At 44.8% G+C, this 22119-nt stretch overlaps 1 protein-coding gene across 1 annotated transcript in view; it reads left to right on the plus strand.

The window, feature by feature from the left end:
- Positions 1-22119, plus strand: part of LOC120994864 (acetylserotonin O-methyltransferase-like) — a 193832-nt gene that overhangs the window by 53508 nt on the left and 118205 nt on the right. The window contains exon 3 of the mRNA XM_040423731.1: positions 9248-9377. Within this exon, the coding sequence (XP_040279665.1) occupies positions 9248-9377 (130 nt within the window). The remainder of the gene's footprint in view (positions 1-9247; positions 9378-22119) is intronic.

Genomic DNA, 22119 nt, shown 5'->3' on the forward strand with positions numbered 1-22119 from the left:
CTACAACTGAAATGAGAACTATAATCCACGCCCTACAATAGGAGGAGGGGTGATATAAAGAGAGGGAAATCAAACGCATGAGGAACAGCTGGGAGGAAGGAAACCAAAAGTAAACAGAGCAGTGAGAACTCCTCCCAGCTCTAGTAGTGACATCATCACAGGGGTGGAGAAACAGAGCTGTGAGAACGTCCCAAAGCTCTGGTAGTGACAGTACCCCCCCCCTCTACGGGTGGACTCCGGACACCCAGGACCCACCTTCTCAGGATGAGCCCTATGAAATGCCCTGATGAGGCGAGTGGCTTTAATGTCCGACACCGGAACCCACATCCTCTCCTCAGGACCATAACCCTTCCAATGAACGAGGTACTGAAGAGAACCACGGACAATGCGAGAGTCCACAATTCTGGAAACCTCAAACTCCAGATTGCCATCAACCAAAATCGGAGGAGGAGGCAAAGAGGAGGGTACCGTGGGCTGGACATATGGTTTTAAGAGAGATCTGTGAAATACATTATGTATCTTCCAAACCCGTGGAAGATCAAGACGGAAGGCAACAGGATTGATGACTGACAAAATTTTATAAGGCCCAATAAACTTGGGACCCAATTTCCAGGAGGGAACCTTCAGTTTAATATTTCTTGTAGACAACCACACCAGATCACCCACATTCAGGTCCGGACCAGGCACACGTCTCTTATCAGCCACACGCCTATACCTCTCACTCATCTTTTTAAGATTACTCTGAATCTTTTGCCAAATGGTAGACAAAGACGAGGAAAATCTCTCCTCCTCAGGTAAACCAGAAAGAGCCCCTCCCGAGAATGTCCCAAACTGCGGATGGAACCCATATGCACCAAAGAATGGTGACTTATCAGAAGATTCCTGACGACGGTTGTTCAGAGCAAACTCAGCAAGAGGTAGAAATGAACACCAATCCTCCTGGTTCTCTGCCACAAAACAGCGCAAATATGTCTCCAGATTCTGATTGAGGCGCTCAGTCTGACCATTCGACTGCGGGTGAAAAGCAGAAGAGAAGGACAGCCGAACCCCCAGGCGAGAACAGAAAGCCTTCCAGAACCTGGACACAAACTGCGTGCCTCTATCGGAAACAATATCAGAGGGAATGCCGTGCAATTTAACAATATGGTCAACAAAAGCTTGCGCCAACGTTTTAGCATTGGGTAAACCAGGGAAAGGTACGAAATGAGCCATCTTGCTAAAACGGTCCACCACCACCAGGATCACCGACTTCCCCGAGGAACGAGGAAGATCCGTGATAAAGTCCATGGACAGGTGTGTCCAAGGACGGGAAGGTATGGGTAATGGGAGAAGGGAACCTGAAGGCCGTGAACGAGGGACCTTAGCGCGAGCGCACGTCTCACAAGCAGCCACAAAACCCTCCACCGACTTACGAAGAGCTGGCCACCAAAATCTCCGAGCAATGAGATCTACCGTGGCTCTACTCCCGGGGTGACCAGCAAGAACCGTATCATGATGCTCCTTAAAGAGTTTGTGACGTAGCTCAGGAGGCACGAACAACTTCCCAGAAGGACAATGGGCAGGTGCCTCAGTCTGGGCAGCCTGGACCTCGGCCTCCAAATCGGAATATAGAGCAGAAACAACTACCCCCTCCGCCAAAATGGGACCCGGGTCCTCGGAGTTTCCTCCTCCCGGAAAACAGCAAAAGAGAGCATCAGCCTTCACATTTTTTATCCCAGGTCGGAATGTAACAACAAAATTGAATCTGGAGAAGAACAGAGACCATCTGGCCTGTCTCGGATTCATACGCCTGGCCGACTCCAAGTATGCCAGATTCATATGGTCGGTAAAAACGGTGATAGGGTGCCTGGCCCCCTCCAACCAATGGCGCCATTCCTCGAAAGCCAACTTGATGGCCAACAACTCCCTATCTCCCACATCATAGTTTCTCTCTGCCGGGGAGAGTTTTTTTAGAGAAAAAGGCACAGGGTCGCCATTTGGCAGGAGAAGGGCCCTGGGACAAAACCGCACCCACACCCACCTCGGAAGCATCCACCTCAACAATAAAAGGTAAGGAAACATCGGGATGCACCAAGACGGGAGCAGACGCAAAACTCTCTTTAATCTTAGAAAAGGCTGCAAGCGCCTCCTCCGACCAAGAGGAAAAATCTGCCCCCTTTTTTGTCATGTCAGTGAGGGGTTTGACAACAGAGGAATAATTCAAAATGAACTTTCTGTAATAGTTCGCAAAACCCAGAAAGCGCATCAATGCCTTCTGATTCTCAGGAAGCTCCCACTCAAGTACAGCACGGACCTTCTCCGGATCCATGCGAAAACCAGAAGCAGAGAGGAGAAAACCCAGAAATTTAATCTCCGATACCATAAAAAGACATTTCTCCAGCTTGGCGTACAATTTAATTTCCCGCAGAATCTGCAGAACCTGAAAAAGATGATCCTGATGGGTCTGAACATCAGGGGAAAAAATCAAAATATCATCAAGATACACCAATACAAATTTCCCCATTAAAATGGTAGAAAATACTATTAACAAAATGCTGAAAGACGGCCGGAGCATTCATCAGGCCGAAAGGCATAACGAGATTCTCGAAATGCCCGTTAGGGGTATTAAAGGCCGTTTTCCATTAATCCCCCTCTCTGACCCTGACCAGGTTGTACGCGCCTCTCAAATCCAATTTGGAAAACACCTTGGCCCCAACAATTTGGTTGAAGAGGTCCGGGATCAGAGGAAGGGGATAGGGATCGCGAATCGTGATACGGTTCAGCTCCCTAAAATCTAGGCAAGGTCTCAGAGAGCCATCTTTTTTTTTAACAAAAAAAAAAAACCGCGGCCACAGGTGACTTTGAGGGACGAATATGCCCCTTCTCGAGACTCTCGGAGATATAAGTTCGCATTGCGATTCTTTCCGGTTGTGAGAGATTGTAGAGGCGTGCTTTTGGCAGCTTGGCGCCGGGAATGAGGTTAATGGGACAGTCAAACTCCCGGTGAGGAGGTAGCTCCTGAACACCGCTCTCGGAAAACACGTCCGAGAAATCAGAGAGAAATGATGGCACAGTTTTAGTAGACACCTCTGCAAAAGTCGCTGTGAGACAATTCTCTCTACAAAAGTCACTCCACTCATTTATTTGCCTTCCTTGCCAATCAACAGTGGGGTTATGTCTAGTGAGCCAGGGTAACCCCAAAACTAGAGGAGAAGGCAATCCGTTAAGGACAAAACAAGATATATCCTCCACATGAGTGTCACCTACAGCTAGCCGGATATTGTGAACAATGCCCTTCAGAGATCTCTGTGAGAGTGGAGCAGAGTCAATAGCAAAAACAGGTATATCCTTTTCTAATGTGCAAACCTGAAAACCATGCATGGCTACAAATTGAGTGTCAATAAGATTGACGGCCGCTCCACTATCGACAAAAATCTCACAAGAAATGACTTTGCTCTCTAGCGCCACCCTGGCAGACAGGAGAAAACGGGAACTGCAGGTCAGAGGAAAAGCATCAATTCCTACATCAACTTTGCCCAAAGTAGCAGATGAAGCAGAATTTGATGATTTACCTTTTGAGGTTTTTCTCTTATTATCGCTCTTAGTACAGTTCAAGAATCTCCTAGACGGACAAACATTTGCCAAATGACCTATGCCCCCACAACAAAAACACATCATACTCTGAGGACTAAATCCTCTTTTATCAGGGGCAAGTCGACCTAGCTGCATGGGCTCCTCCTCAGAGGGGAGCGAGACAGGATGAGGCCCCTGCACACTGAATGAGTCCGCACCACTGCCCCTAGACTGACAATGGCTGGACAGAGAGGTCTCGTTTCTTTCTCTTAGACGCCTGTCAAGGCGTACCGCCAATGACATGGCAGACTCTAAGGACGTTGGTCTCTCATGGAAAGCAAACGCATCTTTCAATCTCTCTGAGAGACCATGACAGAACTGACTCCGGAGTGCAGCATCATTCCAACCCGAATCAGCTGCCCATCTCCGAAATTCAGAACAATAAAGCTCCGCAGACAGTTTGTTCTGGCATAAAAAACGTAAGTTAGATTCGGCCAGAGCAACACGATCCGGGTCATCATAAATCTGCCCCAGGGCCACAAAAAATCTTTCCACGGATCGAAGGGAGGGATCCCCTGATGGCAGCGAAAAAGCCCAAGTCTGAGCATTACCCCTGAGCAGGGAGATGACAATCCTCACCCTCTGCTCCTCCTTACCAGAGGAGTGGGGACACAAGCAAAAATGGAGTTTGCATGCCTCTCTGAAGCAAACAAAATTCTCACTGCCCCCGGAGAACGTTTCCGGAAGTGAGACCTTTGGCTCGCAACAGACCCAATGAGCCGGAGCAGAGCCCAATGCTTGAAGCTGAGTCATAGATTGACGGAGATCCGCTACTTCCAAAGAAAGACCCTGCATGCGGTCAACCAGGCCAGAAAGCGGATCCATGTCAAAAAAGGACGGTTTTGGTGGATTATAATGTCACGGCTGTATGTGAGCAACAATAGTATACACAGTAAAAGAGCTACTGACCGGACCCAAACTAGGGAGGATAAAGGGTGACCCCTGTCAGACCCTCAACGCTCTCCCTATGCTGCTAAAGCACATGCCCGGATCCAAATGGCGGAACGAGGCATGCCCACGTGCCTAAGACTGATGACCACTGTAACCCCTACAATAGTGGAAGGGGCACGGCCACCGGTGCCCTACTCATTATATGGAGGGAACCGTGGCCACCTCAGATCCAGTCAGAAAATAATCAGGTACACAACAATGTCTGTACACTTAGCTGAAGGTGTTGCAGCCACAGAGAAGACGGATCCAAGGACAGCTGGCAATATGCGGAGTGCTTGCTGCAGCAGAACACAGGTCCAGTGAACTGATAGCTACAAGGGAAGATACTAAAGCAAGAGCTACAACTGAAATGAGAACTATAATCCACGCCCTACAATAGGAGGAGGGGTGATATAAAGAGAGGGAAATCAAACGCATGAGGAACAGCTGGGAGGAAGGAAACCAAAAGTAAACAGAGCAGTGAGAACTCCTCCCAGCTCTAGTAGTGACATCATCACAGGGGTTGAGAAACAGAGCTGTGAGAACGTCCCAAAGCTCTGGTAGTGACACCAGGAGGTGGAGGTCCTTCTTAAATATGGCAGAGCAGGTATCTGCTTACCCTGATGGCAGGTGCCTGCTCTGCCAGTAAATTACCGGAGGAGAGGAGGCGGGCGGCAAGGGAGGCTGTTCTAGCAGCTCCCCACTCCTCCCTCATGCGCCCTCTGTGATGCCGGAATATGACGTCATTCCGGCCCCGGCATACTAAACGGCGCGCTGGAGGACTGAGGAGCTGCACCACACTGGACCCCAGGGAGGTGAGTGTTTAAGTGTTTGACTGAGTGAGTGTCTGCCTGTGTATTTATGTCTGTGAGTGAGTGAGTGTCTACCTGTGTATTTATGTCAGTGAGTGAGTGTATGTATGTCTGTCTTTCTGTCAGTAAATGTATGTGTGTCTGTCATTGAGTGTCTGTGTGTGTATGTCAATGAGTGTGTATGTCTGTCGGTCAGTAAGTGTCTGTGTGTTTGTCAGTGAGTATATTTGTTTGTTTGTCTGCCAGTGAGTGAGTGTCTGTCAGTGAGTTTCTGTGTGTGTGTGTGTATTTCAGTGGCTAAGTGTATGTCTGTCAGTGAGTGTCTGTCAGTAAGTGAGTGTGTGTCTGTCTGTCAGTGAGTATGTCTGTCAGTGAGTTTCTGTGTACGTCATTCAGTGAGTGTCTAAATGCGTGTCTGTCTGTCAGTGTGTGTGTGTGTGTCTGTCAGTGAGTGAGTGACATGAGGGGGCGGCAAAATTGATATTTTCCTAGGGCGGCAAAAATCCTTGCACCGGCCCTGGCTACAGGACAATGTAAGCACTGTATATGGCCATATGGAGGTGACATACTCCCTTTAAACTGCTGCACCTTCCCCATTAAGGTGCAGCCCATCCCTACGATAGAGCCTGTAGCCAACAGAGAAGTCTGTAGAAGACAGAGAACCCAAACCCCTCCCTTCCTACCCCAGTTCTTGAGCCATTTGTTAACCTCCCTAATCTTCTTCTGCCTTTCTTGTGTGACTCATGGTATAGGTAGTATTTCAGAAAATAATAACTTACAGTAGATCCTTGCTCTGAGCTTTTGACCTAAATCCCTAAAATCATTTTTAAGGATGCTCCACCTACCTCTCACTTTGTCATTGGTTATAATATGGACCATGACTGCTGGATCTTCTCTTGCCCCTCCCAGTAATCTTTCAACCTGATTTGTGATATATCGAACTCACTCGCCAGGAAGACAACACACCATTCGACGATCCCGATCTTTGTGTCAGATTGCTGTATCTGTACCCCTGATAATTGAGTCTCCCACTACCAGCACCTGTCTGGCCTGCCCTGCTCTCCTTGTCCCCTGCTTACTGGAGCTGACATTCCCCTGACTGGCAGGAAAGTGTCTGGCTGCAGCAGTGCTCTCCCTGAACTGAAATCCCTCTCAATTGCCAACCTTGCAAATTTGTTGGGGTGTGTCAGATCAGGGCTACCCTCCCTGGCACTCTTCCCTCTACCCTGCTTTCTAACTGTTATCCAGCTACCTGCCTCACTTTCCCGAGCCTCCATGCTACCACCCAAATTGCCAACGCTGTTCTAGGACTGCATACATTTGACAAGATGTGCACTGGACTGCTTTATCAATAATGGAACACATACTAATAGGTATTATGAAAGAAAACGGAAAGAAAATATACAATGCAACAGTGTACTGATAAACAACTAAAATACTGTAGTACCCTCCTAAAGTCCCTGAATCTCAACTAACTTAATCTAAAGTCACACACATAATAAAAACACACACTGGAAATCAAACATGCCACCGCTCACAAACTCGCGTTGTTTGTCTCCCTTGTATAAGTGCTGCTCCCAAATAACTGCAAACCAGACTGTTTCTTTTCCCCTCTGGATTCAAAGGACTGAGCTGCCCTCAAGACTGGCTATTTAAAGGGAACCTGTCACCGGGATTTTGTGTATAGAGCTGAGGACATAGGTTGCTAGATGGCTGCTAGCACATCCACAATATCCAGTCCCCATAGCTCTGTGTGCTTTTATTGTGTAAAAAAAAAACGATTCGATACATATGCAAATTAACCTGAGATGAGTCCTGGTCCTGTCCCTGACTCATCTCACTCATCTCACTCATAGGACTCATCTCAGGTTAATTTGCATATGTATCAAATCGTTGTTTTTTTACACAATAAAAGCACAGAGAGCTATGGGGACTAGGTATTGCGGATGTGCTAGCGGCTATCTAGCAGCCCATGTCCTCAGCTCTATACCCAAAATCCTGGTGACAGGTTCCCTTTAACCTCTCCTAATTAGACAGCCACACCCTAATTACTCACCTGTGTAACACACTGCAGAAAGATGAAAATGGATTTATACCAGAGACTGACTTAGAGTGAAAATTTCCACCAGCTCATGGGTAGCATAGAATTGATTTATTTGCTTGCCAGAAGGTGTGCCAAATTCACTAAGAAGCCTATGACTACATTGTGTACTCCTTTTCAGGTTCTGCAGATGAAAACTAGTTTATTTCAATTAAAATTGCATATGATGTAGTGGGGAGCTAGAAAGAAATTCCAAATGGATTGGAATTGGAAAAAAATATGCAATTTTGCCACAGTTTTATGGGATTTGTCCCTACAGTATTTCCTATGCGGTAAAACTCACCCGTTTCCTTCATTTTTTTGGGATAGTACGATACCACACTGTATAAAATCTTTTTCTTTTTATTTCCATATTCTAACTCCTCCAACCTTTTTATATTTATGTCTATAGAGCTGTGTGAGGGCTCATTTTTTTGGGGTGATCTGTACTTTTCATTGGTACCATTTTGGCTACTTTTTAGTAAATTTTTTTGGGGGGAGGTAAGGGAAAAAAAATGGTGAATAGGTTATTTAGATTTTTTTTCATTATGCCATTCACTGTATGGGATAAATATTTTAATACTACTGGTGTTTTTGGACACACTGATGCCTATGATTTTTTTTTATTATTAATTGTTTATTTTTATTTTTATTTTGGGGAAAGGGAGTGATTTAAATTTTTTACAATATTTTTAAAAACTTTTTTTTTTTTGTCATCCTAGATGACTTATTTATCCATCACAGAACACAGCATTCAGTGTATTCCAATACAATGTTGCCACCTGCAGGCCTGTACTGGATATACAAAGCAGGCTCCAGGCTATCACAGAAACATAACAGCTTTCCCCATCTCAGCTGGGGGAACCTGTTATGAGCAGTAGAGCCCATGGCTCTTGCATTTTCACTGGTCAGATGCCAGGGTCACGTTTGACCACGGCATCTGAGGGGTTAAATGTCTGTGATCAGTCTTTTGACTGATTGTAGACATTAACCCTGGACATCTGCTTTTTGAAACAACAGAAACACAGCAGCTATGGTGCCTACTGGGCTAGAGAGCAGGTGGCATTTTTAATATTTGGCAAATCTTTACACCATACACTTTTGTCTAGAAATGCTATGCCAGCTTCTCCCGCGGAGTACTGAGGGAGAACTGGAGGGAAGGAAGGAAGATTTCAGGAGTGCAATGTATGATAAATACCTCCTTTTGCATTTTGACAACACCCACTCAAGTTCTTTAAAAAATAAGTGGGGAAGTGGTTGTGGTTAGGACGAGTTCACATTGGCATTGGAAGCTCTCTTCCGGACCTCCATCGCAGATTCCTTTAAAAAGACTGGACAAAAAATCCTGCATGCAGGACTTTTCCATCCGGAAAAAAATAAAAATATATAGGATTCCAAATAGAAACTGAACGGACTCCACTGTAGTCAATGGAGTCTTTTTAGCTCCGTACGGGTTAGTTATGTGCCCTGTCTAAATTTTTTATGTTGTTTTACTTGTCTAACAGGGCAGAACAATGGAAAAAAAGAAGTGATGTGAACCCGGCCTTTGCTAGATTTATCAACTGCAACTATAATTTATCAAAAAGCCAAAAAATTCTTGCAATCTTACTCCAGTATAGAGGTTGTATAGAAAGTACAGTAACATCTCAAGAGAGAGAGAGAAAAATGCAAAAAATTGTGTGCAATATTTCTTAAATTTGGCGCAAATTATAGTAACTTAGACTCCTGCAAAACTTACATTAAATGATTAATCTCCCCAAATGTTTAGATATAGTAGTGTGAAAGGGATAATTATTCTAATTTTTTTTTTAAGGTTATTATTCCAATACCGATGTTTCCACCATGTACTTGGTAAAGTCCAGTCCTAAGACACTCTATTACATGGCGATGTATTTCTCTAAAGTCACATATATGTGCTGGCACTTCTTACCACAGGCTGTAAGGTAAGTCTGTTAACATATCTTAGAGATGATAATATTATACATTAAAGAGATTGTTTCAGCAAATAACATTTATATGTAAAGACATTTAATAAAGGCACTTACTAATGTATTGTTTAGCATTGAGTGAATCAAAGCAAAATTTGTGGACTTCGATCTGAATTTCAAGATAAATTTGATTTGCCACAAGCTGAATTTCCTCGTACATCAATGGGCCGGCCGCAGCCATCTTGCTTGAAGATCCCGCATGAAATCCAATGCATAGTGACATATGACATCACAATGCCGGCCGGCTTGATTACATCATCATGGGCCGCGTGAGTTTTTGCACCAGATATTCCAGCAAGATGGCAGCAGCCGGCCCATCATTAGTAGTGTTGAGCGAGCATGCCAGTTCAGCTTGAACATCGCTATGCTCGGCCAAACACCACGTGTGCTCGAGCGCGATGTTCGTTCGAGTCAGTGTATTTAAATCTAATGTAGTCTCTATTTCTATGCAGAAGTTTGCTGCACAGTGAGGAAATCCCTCAGTGTGAGTCCGCAACTTATGAGTCCCTGCTCTGACTTCATATATAGCTATGTTCATATATGGAGTAATATTTTTACTTCCTGGTCTGAAAGTAACAGAAAAATTTGAACGAGTAAAAAACAGGGCCCATCTGGCTTGTCTAGGATTAAGGCGTTTGGCCGCCTCAAGAAACACTAAGTTCTTATGATCGGTGAGGACAGTAATACGGTGTCTAGCTCCTTCTAAAAAATGCCTCCATTCCTCAAATGCCCATTTTATGGCCAGTAATTCGCGGTCCACCACAAAAGGTTCCTCGGTATCGGGCTGAACCAAGACTGGAGCAATCTGAAAACAATTTTTAAGGGTATCAAAGGACCGACAGGCCTCCAACGACCAGTTAACCAGATCAGAACCTTTTTTAGTTAAGTCAGTAAGGGGCTTGGCAATAACTGAAAAATTCTTAATGAATTTACGGTAAAAATTGGCGAATCCTAAAAAGCGTTGGAGTGCCTTTAAGGAGGAAGGTCTTACCCAGTCTTGGATAGCCTGAACCTTACTGGGATCCATTTTAAATGAATGAGGAGTAAGAATATAGCCGAGATAAGGAATCTCTTGAACTCCAAACACACATTTCTCTAATTTAACGGACAGATGATTTTCCCTGAGGATTTTAAGAACCAATCTGATGTGAGACACATGAGAATCACAGTCAGGTGAAAAGACAAGAATATCATCGAGATAAACAATCATAACTTTGCTGATGAGTTCTCTAAAAATGTCATTCATGAAATTCTGAAACACAGCTGGGGCATTGCAAAGTCCGAATGGCATAACAAGATACTCAAAGTGTCCCTCTGGAGTATTAAAAGCAGTTTTCCACTCATCTCCCTCCTTAATACGAACTAGGTTATACGCTCCTCTCAAATCAAATTTAGAAAACCACGAAGCACCCAAAATCTGGTTAAACAAATCAGGAATCAACGGGATGGAATACTGATTCCTAATAGTGATTTTATTCAAATTTCTATAGTCAATGCAGGGCCTGAGACCACCGTCCACGAAAAAGAATCCTGCTCCCAGGGAAGAGGTGGAGGGCCTAATATGTCCCTTCTTGAGACTCTCCTGGATATAGTCTTTCATGTCCCTGCGCTCAGGACCGGAAAGATTATAAATCCGTCCTTTAGGAAATTTGGACTCGGGTACCAAGTCGATAACACAGTCATAAGACCTATGGGGAGGGAGAGTATCTGTCTCAGTGGTGGAAAAAACATCTAAATAATCAGCAATAAAATGAGGAATAATATCTGATGAAACCCCAGCTTGAACTACGGTTAAGCAAGAACTACAGTTAGGCCCCCATCTCTCTAACTCCCCTGAACTCCAGTTAATGACCGGAATGTGTTGTTGAAGCCAGGGCATACTGTAACATCCCAGAGTATGTCACTAAAACTCTGTTCCCCTGCTTCATGATGTTAAAGTGTAAATGTGTTAATATCCTGTGTAACCTGACATTGCATTTGTATTTTATGTATATGCTGTAATTTCCAATGTACACCAGCAGGTGGCAGCAGTATGTAGGCAGCCCACAGTTAGTTAATAGACCTAGACTGGAATATTAGTGGTAGGTTGTGGTGGCTCACTAGCAAGTAGTTAAGGTATGGTGCTGCAAGCTCATATAGAGGGAATCACCCCACCCTCTCTTAAAGGCAAATGTAGTAATAGAATAATGAGCGAGCACTCATACACTTGGCAACCAGATTGACATATGCAGAAAATATTTATTAAATCCCCATAAAATACAAGTAATAAAATTTATAAGAACAATGTGGGAGAGTGAATCTACCCGTAACGCGTATGGTGAAACAAGTGATGTACCTGCATTGAAAAGCCTCTGATAATACTGTATGGCCATACAGAAGAAAATCTCTACAGTAAAGGATTAACTATTCTTATCGTCGAAAGCTGCACCAAAGGAAATTGCGGAACAGAGTGGCAACTCCTGCGATCTTTGGAACTCCCGCGAAATTTAAACCAGCTTGCTGTATGGAGCGACTGAATAAGCCGGCAAATATTTAAAGCTCCATTGAAGCAATAAGGAGACAGCAGACGCTAGACGGTAAGCCAAACATCGATTTCAAGTTTTCTTCAATCCAAAGCTCATATCGACCTTAAAAGGATATGCTATAAGAGACTTTTCACATTATTAGGATTCCTGTGGACACTTTATGAACATACTGCGCTCCCAGTGAATACACCTACAACATTTTCAGTGACATTCAGTTTCCCAAATTGGGATAGAGCGCTAGAAGATAATACCCCCTCTTTCCCAAATAACAGCATATACTTGAAGTTTTTTGGTGTGATATATATTATTGAATTTATCGACACTATTGAGTCATATGAATATAGTGTTGATCATATCTACCACAATATATGTGACTGTAATGTTGTATATTATTGCTACATTGTTCTTATAAATTTTATTACTTGTATTTTATGGGGATTTAATAAATATTTTCTGCATATGTCAATCTGGTTGCCAAGTGTATGAGTGCTCGCTCATTATTCTATTACTAGACTGGAATATACCATTCCAGGCTAGCTTCCCCCTATCTGAGGAGGAGTGGAATGTTCCCACATCCTACTTCAGAGGGAGGAAAGAAAGTTCTAGACAGATGGACGTAGACGTCGAGTCATCCACCGCAGGGGCCGCCGCTGACTTCACTCACAACCAGTCCGCGGCACAGATGAAAAAGGAGCTGCAGGATCGGGACCAGGAGACACCGGAACCGGCCACCCGGCCGCGACAGCAGGTAGGAGTTACCCCGCTCCCTGAGGCCCAGGCCCGGTCTGTGTCCGTCCCGCCGCCACGTCCAGAGACCCCATCACCGGTCATCAACCTCAGGCCTACCAAGCCACAACCGCCTACTGGTGCGGTTGAGGCGGCTGGAGATTCCACTCCACCGCCCAGCTATAGCCAGTTGAGCAGCCTAAACCCTGAAGTACCCCACGAAATCACAGCATTTGCCCAGACGGCCTGGGAATACAAGTCGGCTGTAGAGGAGTGGGTCAAGCAGGTTATTGACAGCCCCCAGTCCGGAGACCCCATCCTGACCCGGCGTACAGGAACTGTACTATGGTTTTCTGTGGAGCGCGGTGTGGGATTCCTCCAGGATAACCACTCAGGCACTGAAGTATTTGTAGGCCGCCGGTCTGTAAAGAGACATTATCTGCCCCAGGAGAGGCACAACCTATACATTGGAGATCAGGTGGAATACACACCTATGCGGTCAATGCAAGGACTCTTTGCGGCTGGAGTCACCCTGCTGCAGAAACCACTCTCCCCTGCCATCACCCCAGAAACCTGGCAGGAGGATCCAGGCTCTGCGGCTAGGACCAGATGCCTGCAAGAAACCCAGATGGTCGACTAGTCTTCAAGGAAAAGGCGCAACCAGCCCCGGCACCTCTCATTCCTGACCTATCACCGCCACCAACCCTAAGGGTAGGACAGATCAACAATAGCGTCCTGACCTTCAACCCTAAGGTCCAGCCATGTTTCCTGCCACCTTATATGCTCCCCTGGAAGCAGTCTGCACAAGCTGTTCCAGCTCTCCCTGCACCAATGCAGCCAGAAGTTCTGCCCCTTCCTGCACCGGCTGTGGATCCCGGTCTGCAGCAAGCAATAGCTACGTTCTCCAGGTTGGCTGTACAGCCAATCCCTGCTGTCACCGGTAGAGGGCGCTGGCGCACCACCACCAACACTACCCTCAGCTACCAGCAGAGGCAGGAATTACCTCTCATGCATTTTAGAAGTTCCAGTAGTGATGAGGAGCTGGATACCTACCTGTAAGGTGTCCCCATCATGAAGAAAATAAACAACAAGTGACATTGTTTGAGAGCCACGCCATGGACTGATTACCTGACGGGTGAGGACCTGTTGGCATTGTTGTGTGATGTTTTAACCATTTTGTTCCAGGTTGCCATTGTCTGTCCTCATCCAGATGGTCATGTCAGTAAGGACTCCCCCCATCAGCACTTAACCCCTTATGTCCAAGTTAACCGTTTTATCCCCTTTCTCAGGTTACTTGATAGCCTGCTGCTATTAACTTTTAACCCTTTGGATTACAATTAACTTTTGCCCTGTGGATTGCAAAGGACTTTTATCAGATTCCAGAGGATTCTGCAACTACAAGCACCTCCAGGAATACGGACTCAAGTTGTTGTTGAGCTTATAAAATTTGCACTATTTTATAAAATGTTTGCAACATAAAAGCTTGCACTTTATTGTCATGCTATTTAATAATTTATGTCATTGTAACCAGTTTACAAATGTTATGCAACGTTCAAGATATCCTGCCCATTGTGTGTATTATCTTTCTAGGTGCCACAATGTGAATTTATGCACTGTCCAAAATGATTGCACTTACCATTGCACTTAACAAAAATGTAGCAACTTGCTTAAAGTGTGCCTTTTTTACAGCTCTTGTTCTCTTCCCCCTTCATACAGACTGTCATCATAGGGACATTGTACACCAATGGCCTTCACCCGGTGATATATACCCATAGGTACCCAGGGTAGGACCAAATGGTAAGTCCTGACAGGTCTAGTAACTTCACAGGTACCCCTGCTCCTTTGGTAATCGTTAGAAGCCCTAGGCTGCTCCTTCCCGCTTGTTAAATGTTTCGGATTGTTCCCATCCGGAGGTGTCTCATTTCCAGGAGATCCATGGGAACGTACTGTCCTCCTCCTGTGATTTGCCAGAAGACATGGAGACGATAAATACCTCCCCTTCTGAGCCTTTTGCCTAAGGTAAGGCACCTCACACCTTAGAGCCATATATATTTTAGCTTCCTCGTAGTCATCATAGTGATCGTGCTATAAGCCAAATTTCTTCAGGCTATGATGCAGGGAAGGGAATACAGGATAAAGCCACCCTTCTATTTGCGGGCTTTGCATTACACAATGGCGGGATTACGGAGTAAAGACACCCCCATGCTCTCTTTGATGTTCATGGCCAGAACATACAAAGTCAGTCAGCGATGCATGCTTTGTGCAGTTATAGGTTACTTGGTTATACCAAGATAAGGAAACTGTGTGTTGGACACCTTATGCTAGCGGGCAGGAACCTAGAGGAAACCGTTATATGTTTTGTCTTTGTACGTCATTTTATGTGTAATTCATGCAGCACTTTGTATTAATTGGGTACCCAGAGCTGATTCTTTCTCACCCTCCTAAGCATACGCCGAGGACGGCTTCACTTAAAGTAAGCGGGTATGTAACATCCCAGAGTATGTCACTAAAACTCTGTTCCCCATGCTTCATGATGTTAAAGTGTAAATGTGTTAATATCCTGTGTAATCTGACATTGCATTTGTATTTTATGTATATGCTGTAATTTCCAATGTACACCAGCAGGTGGCAGCAGTATGTAGGCAGCCCACAGTTAGTTAATAGACCTAGACTGGAATATACCATTCCAGGCTAGCTTCCCCCTATCTGAGGAGGAGTGGAATGTTCCCACATCCTACTTCAGAGGGAGGAAAGAAAGTTCTAGGCAGTGTACCAGCCACCCCCTGTTGGGGTAGGCTGTGTGAATAGGAGCTCCCAGAAATAGGGACCCCAACCAGGGATCAAAGCCTCCCTGAGGCCCAAGATCAACCTTCCCAGCCTGAGTCCCTTACCTCAGCTGGATGACCAAGAAAGCAGCCATCTTCAGAACTATCAGATCTCCAGGAAGAAACCACCATTCCCTGAGAGCAGTCCTGTAAGTACAGATTCCAGAACAAGGAGAAGATAAGTACCTCCATAGCTAGTCAGGCCCAAACCAAGCAGAACCCAAGACAGAGCAGAAGACAGATACCTGCCAGATTCTTAAAGGCGTATGTACTAGATGCAGAATATATATATAATTCCTGCCACATATTGCCAACACCTGCTGGGATCCTAGACTAAAGCTGTAAATTGTATGGATCTAAAGCTGCATCTAATAACATCAAGTAAAGACAAGTTGGACCCTCTTTTCTGTGTGGAATTCCATCATTCCTCCATTACTCCTATTGACAGCACTAAATTTTGTTGCATGTGAGCCAGGATACAGGAGTCCAGCTGTACTACAGGTAGGAGACACCGTTGACACAATATAGAGACAATATCCCCCTCTGGCATTCCTAACCTAGTACATGAGCTATACCATCTTAAAGGGCCCTTCTACAGTACCTGCGCAAGCTGCAACTGGCATCACGAACCTATACACATCTAAATCTGTCCCACTGCATAGCAGCCCCAATGACCCAGTGTCCTGCTAATTGCAATACCAAGGACTACCTGAACAGGAAGATTTTCTAAAACAAAGAAAGAGCATTTCTCTGAGTGGCAGACCTCCACAGACAGGGTAACCTCCGGAGTACAGAGTTTTATCGTGCCCCCTAGCAGGGGGGTAGAATCGATGGCGACAACCTGGATCGGGGTGGACAATTCTAGTATAGGAATTCCCATTTGTTCAACAAATTTGCAATCAATAAAACTAAAAGCTGACCCTGAATCCAAAAAGGCATTTCCTGACCCCTTTAAGACTCCAAAGGCAATAGAAACCAGCAACAATAATTTACTTCTTACCACCTCCGGGAGTACCTTGTCCCTGGATCCTTCAGACTTGGATGACTTTCCAGAAGGCGGAGCTTTAGGACACTGACGGATCCAGTGGTCGGGATCCCCACAATAAAAACAAGAGCCCCGACGACGGCGTAGCTCTATTCGCGTCATCCCGAGTTGCATGGGCTCGTCCGAGTGGGCCTCCATCTTGGGTTCAATGGGGGAAACTTCAGGTTGAAGAAGGGTATGAGGAGAAAACAAATGCTCTCGCTGTCTCTCTCTGATCCGTCTATCTAGTCTAATGGCTAGCGTCATGGTCTCCTCTAAAGAGTCAGGACAAGTATAACAAACCAACATGTCTTTTAACTTCTCAGTCAAGCCTGCCCATAATTGACATTTGAGCGCTGGTTCGTTCCAACCCGAGGGAACGCACCACTTGTGGAACTGCGTACAATAATCCGCCACGGGACGAATCCCCTGAGTGAGGGCCTTAAGATTGGATTCTGCCACAGAGGCTCGGTCTGGTTCATCATAAAGAACCCCTAATGCCTGGAAAAAGAGGTCCACAGAATTAAGACAAGGGGAATCCGGAGGCAAAGAAAAGGCCCATTCCTGGGGGTCCCCTTAAAGCAAGGAGATGATAATACCAACCCTCTGTGGATCAGGACCAGAGGAGTGAGGACATAGTCGAAAATAAAGTTTACAGCTTACCTTGAAAGCTAAAAAACTTTGGCGGTCACCTGAAAACCGATCGGGTAATTTAATGTATGTTTCCACCTGAACGGTGGCGGGAGCAAGAATGGGGGGAGTTCGGACGCTCTCCTGAACCTGTAGTCTCTCCCCAAGTTCCTGTACTATTTGAGCAAGACCCTGCACATGTTTGGTGAGGCTCTGTAGAGGGTCCATGCTAAATTAAGGCCTGTGATTCTGTCACGGGGTAGCGTCACGGGTATAAAGATAGAGCGGAGGTGCACCCCCTGAGCTGCCACCCGGTCCTCTGTCCCTGCCTACTTGCACCACCCACCCTAGGTGACGGGGCGCAACTGGGCGACAGTCCCTGACCTGAGTAAGTGCAAGCAGAGAGATAGAGACAGCAGGGAAGCGGACAGCCAATGAGAGGTAGCACTCGAGCGGACAGAGGTGGAACAAGCAAGGTACCACCAAAAATGGAAGGGCCTGGCAGGTCAACTAGATGGGGTCAGTCCAGGAGTTCACGTCAGTAGGAGGGAGGAGACAGAGACAGATCCGAGAGCGTGCCGAGGTCAAAATCCGGGAGGTCACGTCATTACAAGAGAAGAGGCAAAGACAAAATCCAAAAGCAAGCCAAGGTCAAAATCCGAGAGGTAGCATCAAGGTTTAGGGAGCAGGCAGAAGAGGTGTCAGGAAGCAGATCAAGGGTCAAATCCAAAGGTAAGCTAAATAATAATAATAATAATACACAGCCTAAGGGACCAAAATCACAGGCAACCTGTAGCCAGCAGGTTGCCTGTATTTATAGTGGGGAGTGAGGTTCATGTGACGTGGCCAGCGTCACATGACCGACAGACAAGCAAGTCGAGCACCAAGTGATCAGCTCGGCGCTCAAGGCAGACCTAGGAGCAGGGAGCCTTCCAGCTAGCAAAGCAGCCCTGGGAACAAGGCTGAACACAGATCCTCACTCCCGAAGCTAAGCAGCAGGTCTGCGGCTGATGGGAGACCGAGTGCGTGTTCGGCACCCCGTTACAGATTTATATCATTTTTTTTAGTAATTGTAAAAAATGTATGACACAAAGTAAATGTGTAATTACAAAAAAAGAACTACCGTATTTTTCGCCCTATAAGACGCACCGGCCCATAAGACGCACCTAGGTTTTTGAGGAGGAAAATAAGAAAAAAAATATTTTGAACCAAAAGGTGTGCTTTTGGTGGGCTTTGAACTAATGGTAGCCTGTGAATGACACTATTATGAGGGTCTGTGGATGGCACTGTTATGGAAATCTGTGGATGGCTCTGTTATGGAGGTCTGTGGATGGCACTGTTATGGGGGTCTGTGGATGGCACTGTTATGGGGGTCTGTGGCTGACACTGTTATAGGGGTCTGTGGCTGACACTGTTATGGGGGCATCTGTGGATGGCATGACACCTCTATGGGGGGATCTGTGGATGACAGATAAATAGCATCTTATGCTTTTTGACATCCACAGATCCCCCCCATAACAGAGTCAGCCACTGTGAATGACCCCCAATACAGAGGTTGGGGGCTGGCATCTACACTAGTTTTTAAATGGCAGCAGGGGCCCAGTGCAGTCATTGTATTCCATTGCAGTACGCTCACTGTACTAATGGTATCTACTGTAACTGCAGGCATGCAATGGTTAACTTTAGATATGTTCGATCTGGCGCTGAGCAGCCTGAACTTACGATCATAGAAGGGTGGAAGCAGGAGGCAGGAGGCAAGAGGCAGGGCGGGCGGGCACTGGCAGTGTAACTTCCTACGTCACGTGCCTGCGCCGCCTGCTTCATTCATAAAGTGGGCGGAGCAGGCACATGACGAAGGAAGTTACGCTGCCAGTGCCCGCCCGCCCAGCCTTCTGCCTCCAGACTGCTATGATCGTAAGTACAGGCTGCTCAGCGCTGGATCGAACATATCTATAGTTAACCATTGCATTGGAAATTGGAAAAGTTTCTGCTTATGTTTTTATAATAACAATTTGCATATACTCCAGAATGTTATGAAGAGTGATCAGATGAATTGCATAGTCCTTCTTTGCCATGAAAATTAACTTAATCCCCAAAAAAACTTTCCACTGCATTTCATTGCTGTCATTAAAGGACCTGATGAGATCATTTCAGTAATCGTCTTGTTAACTCAGGTGAGAATGTTGACGAGCACAAGGCTGGAGATCATTATGTCAGGCTGATTGGGTTAAAATGGCAGACTTGACATGTTAAAAGGAGGGTGATGCTTTAAATCATTGTTCTCCCATTGTTAACCATGGTGACCTGCAAAGAAACGCGTGCAGCCATCATTGCGTTGCATAAAAATGGCTTCACAGGCAAGGATATTGTGGCTACTAAGATTGCACCTCAATCAACAATTTATAGGATCATCAAGAACTTCAAGGAAAGAGGTTCAATTCTTGTCAAGAAGGCTTCAGGGCGTCCAAGAAAGTCCAGCAAGCGCCAGGATCGTCTCCTCAAGAGGATTCAGCTGCGGGATCGGAGTGCCACCAGTGCAGAGCTTGCTCAGCAATGGCAGCAGGCAGGTGTGAGCGCATCTGCACGCACAGTGAGGCGAAGACTTTTGGAAGATGGCCTGGTGTCAAGAAGGGCCAGCAAAGAAGCCACTTCTCTCCAAAAAAAACATCAGGGACAGATTGATCTTCTGCAGAAAGTATGGTGAATGGACTGCTGAGGACTGGGACAAAGTCATATTCTCCGATGAAGCCTCTTTCTGATTGTTTGGGGCATCTGGAAAAAGGCTTGTCCGGAGAAGAAAAGGTGAGCGCTACCATCAGTCATGTGTCATGCCAACAGTAATACATCCTGAGACCATTCATGTGTGGGGTTGCTTCTCATCCAAGGGAGTGGGCTCACTCACAATTTTGCCCAAAAACACAGCCATGAATAAAGAATGGTACCAAAACACCCTTCAACAGCAACTTCTTCCAAAAATCCAACAACAGTTTGGTGAAGAACAATGCATTTTCCAGCACGATGGAGCACCGTGCCATAAGGCAAAAGTGATAACTAAGTGGCTCGGGGACCAAAACGTTGACATTTTGGGTCCATGGCCTGGAAACTCCCCAGATCTTAATCCCATTGAGAACTTGTGGTCAATCCTCAAGAGGCGGGTGGACAAACAAAAACCCACTAATTCTGACAAACTCCAAGAAGTGATTATGAAAGAATGGGTTGCTATCAGTCAGGAATTGGCCCAAAAGTCGATTGAGAGCATTACCAGTCGAATTGCAGAGGTCCTGAAAAAGAAGGGCCAACACTGCAAATACTGACTCTTTGCATAAATGTCATGTAATTGTCGATAAAAGCCTTTGAAACGTATGAAGTGCGTGTAATTATATTTAACTACATCACAGAAACAACTGAAACAAAGATCTAAAAGCAGTTTAGCAGCAAACTTTGTGAAAACTAATATTTGTGTCATTCTCAAAACTTTTGGCCACGACTGTACTAGTTTCCCACATATTATGCATTCATATATATCAGAAGTATGATTATATATATTCCTCCTCATGTTCCAAAAGCCATAACTTTTTTATTTTTCCGTTCACACAGCTATATGAGGGCTTATTTTTTGAGGGACAAGATGCATTTTTTAATGCCACCATTTAATTTACCATATCTTGCAGTAGAAAAAAGGAAAAAAATTATCTGTGTGGCAAAATTGAAATGAAAACAGAATTCCAACAAGGTTTTTGGGGTTTTGACATCACAGCGTTCACTATGCACTAAAAATGACCTGACATTCTTATTCTGCGGCTCAATACGAATGTGGCGATACCAAACTTGAACATTTTTTTTTTTGTTTTACTACTTAAAAAAAAAATGTAACCTTTAGAAAAATTTAAATTGTCTTTGCATCGTTATATTCTGACAGTCATAACTTTTATATTGCGGTCTACAGAGCTTAATAAGGGCTTGTTTTTGCGTAATGTAATTTAAAGGCACACACTTAATATAAACACACACTTGAAATCAAACACGCAAATGCTCACAAACTAGTCTTGTTTGTCTTCTTGTATGTAAGTGTTGCTCCCAAACAACTTCAAACCAGACTGCTTTTTTCCCCCTCTGGATTTATACCAGAGACGGACTTAGAGTAAAAATTTAAACCAGTTTATGGGTGGCATAGAATTGATTTTCTTGCCTGCCAGAAGGTGTGCCAAATTCACTAAGAAGCCTGTGACTACATTGTGTACTCTTTTCATGTTCTACAGATGAAAACTAGTTTATTTCAATAAAAATTGCATATGATGTAGTGGGGAGCTAGAAAAAAATTCCAAATGGATTGGAATTGGAATTAAAAATATGCAATTTTGCCACAGTTTTATGGGTTTTGTCCCTCCAGTGTTTCCTATGCTGTAAAACTCACCCGTTTCCTTCATTTTTTTGGGATACCACACTATATAAAATCTTTTTCTTTTTTTTTCCATATTCTAACTCCTACAACATTTTTATATTTATGTCTATAGAGCTGTGTGAGGGCTAATTTTTTGGGGGTGATCTGTACTTTTCATTGGTACCATTTTGGCCACTTTTTAGTCAATCTTTTGGGGGGGAGTTAATGTGAAAGAAATGGTGAATAGGTTATTTAGAATTTTTTTTCCATTATGCCATTCACTGTATGGGATAAATATTTTAAAACTACTGGTGTTTTTCAAAACAATGATGCCTATGATTTTTTTTTTTTATATTTTTTTTTTGTTTTTTTGGGGGGAAAGGGAGTGATTAGAATTTTTTACAGTATTTTTAAAAACTTTTTTTTTCTTTTTTTACAGTAAGTCATCCTAGTAGACTTACTGTACAGAACACAGCATTCAGTGTATTCCAATACAATGTTGCCACCTGCAGGCCTGTACTGGATATACAAAGCAGACTCCGGGCTATCACAAACATAACAGCTTTCCCAATCTCTGCTGGGGGAA

Source organism: Bufo bufo, chromosome 3, assembly GCF_905171765.1.
Source record: "Bufo bufo chromosome 3, aBufBuf1.1, whole genome shotgun sequence".
Classification (NCBI taxonomy): domain Eukaryota; kingdom Metazoa; phylum Chordata; class Amphibia; order Anura; family Bufonidae; genus Bufo; species Bufo bufo.